Source organism: Oncorhynchus clarkii, chromosome 3, assembly GCF_045791955.1.
Source record: "Oncorhynchus clarkii lewisi isolate Uvic-CL-2024 chromosome 3, UVic_Ocla_1.0, whole genome shotgun sequence".
Classification (NCBI taxonomy): Eukaryota; Metazoa; Chordata; class Actinopteri; order Salmoniformes; family Salmonidae; genus Oncorhynchus; species Oncorhynchus clarkii.
Genome location: NC_092149.1, coordinates 15208104 through 15215230, shown reverse-complemented (window position 1 = coordinate 15215230; position 7127 = coordinate 15208104). Strand labels below are relative to the sequence as shown.

At 41.0% G+C, this 7127-nt stretch overlaps 1 protein-coding gene across 1 annotated transcript in view; it reads right to left on the bottom strand.

Moving 5' to 3' along the window:
* The window catches only part of LOC139406108 (glutamate receptor ionotropic, NMDA 2D-like), an 86818-nt gene that overhangs the window by 44098 nt on the left and 35593 nt on the right, over positions 1-7127 (bottom strand). The window contains exon 8 of the mRNA XM_071148584.1: positions 1389-1542. Within this exon, the coding sequence (XP_071004685.1) occupies positions 1389-1542 (154 nt within the window). The remainder of the gene's footprint in view (positions 1-1388; positions 1543-7127) is intronic.

The following is a 7127-nucleotide window of genomic DNA, read 5'->3' as shown; positions in this document are numbered from 1 at the left end:
TGAATTGGGCTCTGAGCGCCAATCTCAGATTATGCTTTTACCGTAAAGTTTTTTTGAAATCTGACACAGCGGTTGCATTAATAAGGAGAAGTCTATCTATAATTCTGTGAATAACACTTGTATCATTTATCAATGTTTATTATGAGTATTTCTGCAAAATCACCGGACGTTTTGGAATCAAAACATTACTGCACGTAACGCGCCAATGTAAACTGAGATTTTTGGATATAAATATGCACATTATCGAACAAAACATACATGTATTGTGTAACATGATGTCCTATGAGTGTCATCTGATGAAGATCATCAAAGGTTAGTGATTAATTTTATATATATTTCTGCTTTTTGTCGAGGGGTTCGGCTAGCGGAACGCCTGCGCTATAAAGGTTAATAACTCTACCTACATGTACATATTACCTCAACTAACCTGTATCCCCTTAGAACACTTTAATAACTCTACCTACATGTACATATTACCTCAACTAACCTATACATCTTTAGAACACATTAATAACTCTACCTACATGTACATATTACCTCAACTAACCTGTACCCCCTTAGAACACTTTAATAACTCTACCTACATGTACATATTACCTCAACTAACCTATACATCTTTAGAACACATTAATAACTCTACCTACATGTACATATTACCTCAACTAACCTGTACCCCCTTAGAACACTTTAATAACTCTACCTACATGTACATATTACCTCAACTAACCTATACATCTTTAGAACACATTAATAACTCTACCTACATGTACATATTACCTCAACTAACCTGTACCCCCACACACTGACTCTATACCTGTACTCCCACACACTGACTCTCTACCTGTACCCCCACACACTGACTCTGTACCTGTACCCCCACACACTGACTCTGTACCTGTACCCCCACACACCGACTCTATACCTGTACCCCCACACACTGACTCTGTACCTGTACCCCCACACACTGACTCTATACCTGTACCCCCACACACCGACTCTATAACTGTACCCCCACACACCGACTCTATACCGGTACCCCCACACACTGACTCTGTACCTGTTCCCCCACACACTGACTCTGTACCTGTACCCCCACACAACACTTTTGAATTGGGAGAGGGTAAGCTGATCCTAGATCTGTGCATAAGGTTAATTTACATTTTAGTCATTTAGCAGACTGTCTTATCCAGAGTGACTTACAGTTAGTGAGTGCATTCATCTCAAGATAGCTAGGTGGGACAACCACACATCACTGTCATTGAAAGTACACTTTTCCTCAATAAAGCAGCTATCAGCAAAGTCAGAGCTAGATAGGGAGGGGGTGGAGAGTCATGTGGATTGGGAATTTCATAACTTCAACCTCATCAGTCATCAGTTCCTTCACTCACCCAGGAAGGCAGAGGGTGAGACGGTTCCGTTGCTACGGGAGACCATGACGCTGATGCCCGTCTCCACGAAGGGGACGGAAAAGTCCACGACCTCTGACCTCTCCTCGTTGATGGTGAGGGATCCGATGGCCATATCTGCTCGCTGTCCCACCACCTGATGGACAGGAGGAGAAACTACATTCAGAGAGATAGAGGAGGACACTGGCCTTATAACACATTATTATAGGATAAACTACAGTCAGAGAGATAGAGGGGTACACTGGCCACATAACACATTATTAGAGGATAAACTACATTCAGAGAGATAGAGGGGTACACTGGTCTTATAACACATTATTATAGGATAAACTACAGTCAGAGAGATAGAGGGGTACACTGGCCACATAACACATTATTAGAGGATAAACTACATTCAGAGAGGTAGAGGGGTACACTGGTCTTATAACACATTATTATAGGATAAACTACATTCAGAGAGATAGAGGGGTACACAGGCCTTATAACACATTACACCTACCGCCCCCAGGTGGTGAGGGTAGGCAACAACATCTCCTCCCCGCTGATCCTCAACACTGGGGCCCCACAAGGGTGCGTTCTGAGCCCTCTCCTGTACTCCCTGTTCACCCACGACTGCGTGGCCACGCACGCCTCCAACTCAATCATCAAGTTTGCGGACGACACAACAGTGGTAGGCTTGATTACCAACAACGACGAGACGGCCTACAGGGAGGAGGTGAGGGCCCTCGGAGTGTGGTGTCAGGAAAATAACCTCACACTCAACGTCAACAAAACTAAGGAGATGATTGTGGACTTCAGGAAACAGCAGAGGGAACACCCCCCTATCCACATCGATGGAACAGTAGTGGAGAGGGTAGCAAGTTTTAAGTTCCTCGGCATACACATCACAGACAAACTGAATTGGTTCACTCACACAGACAGCATTGTGAAGAAGGCGCAGCAGCGCCTCTTCAACCTCAGGAGGCTGAAGAAATTCGGCTTGTCACCAAAAGCACTCACAAACTTCTACAGATGCACAATCGAGAGCATCCTGGCGGGCTGTATCACCGCCTGGTACGGCAACTGCTCCGCCCTCAACCGTAAGGCTCTCCAGAGGGTAGTGAGGTCTGCACAACGCATCACCGGGGGCAAACTACCTGCCCTCCAGGACACCTACACCACCCGATGTTACAGGAAGGCCATAAATATCATCAAGGACATCAACCACCCGAGCCACTGCCTGTTCACCCCGCTATCATCCAGAAGGCGAGGTCAGTACAGGTGCATCAAAGCTGGGACCGAGAGACTGAAAAACAGCTTCTATCTCAAGGCCATCAGACTGTTAAACAGCCACCACTAACATTGAGTGGCTGCTGCCAACACACTGACACTGACTCAACTCCAGCCACTTTAATAATGGGAATTGATGGGAAATGATGTAAATATATCACTAGCCACTTTAAACAATGCTACCTTATATAATGTTACTTACCCTACATTATTCATCTCATATGCATACGTATATACTGTACTCTATATCATCGACTGTATCCTTATGTAATACATGTATCACTAGCCACTTTAACTTCTTGCTCCTACTTGAGACGCAGATGTCTCAAGTAGACACCTGGAAATGCAAATGCGCTACGCTAAATGCTAAATGTACTCGTTAAAACTCAAACCTTTATCAAAATTCACATGCAGGGTATTGAATTAAAGCTACACTCGTTGTGAACCTAGCCAACAAGACAGATTTTTAAAATGCATTTCGGCGAAAGCATGAGAAGCTATTATCTGATAGCATGCAACACCCCAAAATGCCTAAATGCGATGTAAACAAAGATATAGCTTAGCCGGCGCTACACAAAACGCAGAAATAAAATATAAAACATTCATTACCTTTGACGAGCTTCTTTCTTGGCACTCCTATATGCCCCATAAACATCACTATTGGGTCTTTTTTTCGTTTAAATCGGTCCATATATACCCAAAATAGCTTTCTATGGAAGCTGTGTCATTCAGAAAAAAACATTGTTTTTAAACGCTGCATCATTTTTTTAAATTAAAAAAGTTGATGATAAACTTTCACAAAACACTTCGAAATACTTTTGTAATCCAACTTTAGGTATTAGTAAACGTTTATAATCTATCAAAATGATTACAGGGCGATGTATATTCAATAGCTCCTTGTTTTCAAATCAATGGCTGCCAATGTGCACATTCAAAACATCCTGGTGGAGACCGGAAGAAATGGAATCCAGTTAGTTGGATTTACCAAGAAAAAACTCCCTTGAAAATGACGACAATGGCGACATCGTGTGGAATCTGTAGGAATTGCATGCAGGTCAATAATTAATTTTGTGCCCTTTTAACAACCCATGAAAGTGACGCATGGAAATAATTTTTAGCTTTCAGAGAGCAGTTTTTCTTGCGCTTTTCAATGAAACACACGATCTGTTATAGTCACAGCCGTGATTTAACCAGTTTTAGAAACTTCAGAGTGTTTTCTATCTACACATACTAATCATATGCATATACTATATTCCTGGCATGAGTAGCAGGACGCTGAACAGTTGCGCGATTTTTAACAGAATGTTCGAAAAAGGAGGGGGTAGACTTAAGAGGTTTTAACTATGCCACTTTGTTTACATACTCATCTCATATGTATATACTGTACTCGATACCATCTACTGTATCTTGCCTATGCTGCTCTGTACCATCACTCATTCATATATCCTTATGTACATATTCTTTATCCCCTTACACTGTGTATAAGACAGTAGTTTTGGAATTGTTAGTTAGATTACTTGTTGGTTATTACTGCATTGTCGGAACTAGAAGCACAAGCATTTCGCTACACTCGCAGTAACATCTGCTAACCATGTGTATGTGACAAATAAAATTTGATTTGATTTGACATTATTATAGGATAAACTACAGTCAGAGAGATAGAGGAGTACACTGGCCACATAACACATTATTATAGGATAAACTACATTCAGAGAGATAGAGGAGTACACAGGCCTTATAACACATTATTATAGGATAAACTACATTCAGAGAGATAGAGGGGTACACTGGCCACATAACACATTATTATAGGATAAACTACATTCAGAGAGATAGAGGAGTACACAGGCCTTATAACACATTATTATAGGAAAAACTACATTCAGAGAGATAGAGGGGTACACAGACCTCATAACACATTATTATAGGATAAACTACATTCAGAGAGATAGAGGGGTACACAGGCCTTATAACACATTATTATAGGATAAACTACAGTCAGAGAGATAGAGGAGTACACTGGCCTTATAACACATTATTATAGGATAAACTACATTCAGAGAGATAGAGGGGTACACTGGCCTTATAACACATTATTATATAAACTACATTCAGAGAGATAGAGGAGTACACTGGCCACATAACACACTATTATAGGATAAACTACATTCAGAGAGATAGAGGAGTACACTGGCCACATAACACATTATTACAGGATAAACTACATTCAGACAGATAGAGGAGTACACTGGCCTTATAACACATTATTATAGGATAAACTACATTCAGAGAGATAGAGGGGTACACTGGCCTTATAACACATTATTATAGGATAAACTACATTCAGAGAGATAGAGGGGTACACTGGCCTTATAACACATTATTATATAAACTACATTCAGAGAGATAGAGGAGTACACTGGCCACATAACACATTATTATAGGATAAACTACATTCAGAGAGATAGAGGGGTACACTGGCCTTATAACACATTATTATAGGATAAACTACATTCAGAGAGATAGAGGGGTACACAGGCCTCATAACACATTATTATAGGATAAACTACACTCAGAGAGATAGAGGGGTACACAGGCCTCATAACACATTATTATAGGATAAACTACATTCAGAGAGATAGAGGGGTACACAGCCACATAACACATTATTATAGGATAAACTACATTCAGAGAGATAGAGGGGTACACAGGCCTCATAACACATTATTATAGGATAAACTACATTCAGAGAGATAGAGGGGTACACAGGCCTCATAACACATTATTATAGGATAAACTACATTCAGAGAGATAGAGGGGTACACTGCCACATAACACATTATTATAGGATAAACTACATTCAGAGAGATAGAGGGGTACACTGGCCACATAACACATTATTATAGGATAAACTACATTCAGAGAGATAGAGGAGTACACTGGCCACATAACACATTATTATAGGATAAACTACATTCAGACAGATAGAGGAGTACACTGGCCTCATAACACATTATTATAGGATAAACTACATTCAGAGAGATAGAGGGGTACACTGGACTTATAACACATTATTATAGGATAAACTACAGTCAGAGAGATAGAGGAGTACACAGGCCTCATAACACATTATTATAGGATAAACTACATTCAGAGAGATAGAGGGGTACACTGGTCACATAACACATTACTATAGGATAAACTACATTCAGACAGATAGAGGAGTACACTGGCCACATAACACATTATTATAGGAGAAACTACATTCAGAGAGATAGAGGGGTACACAGGCCTCATAACACATTATTATAGGATAAACTACATTCAGAGAGATAGAGGGGTACACAGGCCTCATAACACATTATTATAGGATAAACTACATTCAGACAGATAGAGGAGTACACTGGCCACATAACACATTATTATAGGATAAACTACATTCAGAGAGATAGAGGGGTACACTGGCCTTATAACACATTATTATAGGATAAACTACAGTCAGAGAGATAGAGGAGTACACTGGTCTCATAACACATTATTTATTATAGGATAAACTACATTCAGAGAGATAGAGGGGTACACTGGTCTCATAACACATTATTATAGGATAAACTACATTCAGAGAGATAGAGGGGTACACTGGCCTTATAACACATTATTATAACACAGGTATAAAAACAACGCCTATCCCCTTTCGCCTCGTCCATACACCTATAACAGGGTTCCCAAACTCGCGGCCCGCATCCCGAATTTGGTCCGCGTGTGGTTTTATTTGGTCCCCCAAGTCAACAAATGATTTGTAATTCTGTTACTACCCCCCGACCATCCGCTCAAGAACAAATCAACCTGAGGCTGAATATAGTTGATGATCCCTGACCTTTAACCTGTCTGACCCTAGATATGGGTTAGCACCTTATGTAATCTGCTGAATGGGCTACAACACAGTGTAAACACCAGCCACGTGTCCCCTGCTACGCATCTCTTCATCACACAAAGTGAGTTAGCCCAAAAACTGCTGTGTCGGCTGATTGAATAAGTGAAATGTTAATCTGCCTTAGACACAGCACCTTCTCATTTCAGAGTTTATCAGCAGAAAAGGGGGAGCGAGCAATGCAACACACACTCCCCTCTTCAAGTCTCTGGATTAGCTACCTGATCAAAGAACGGCAGGCTTTGAAACATCTGATCAAAAGACAGAAATTAGTCTGAGAAAATAAAACACACTTCACCATTTGCATGTGAATATAGGTGGACAGACACCATTGGCCCTGGTTCAAGTCATAAAGATGACAGATAAAGAAGAAGTAGAGTAGGGAGTGAGATTGTTTCTGCTACCATGACAACCAGGATGTACCAGCGTTCCCCGTGGGACCTGAGGAGGTGCAGCGGGACACTTCCACCAAAAATCACCCCCCTGTCCCACTCGCTCACAGTGTGTGTGTGTGTGTATGT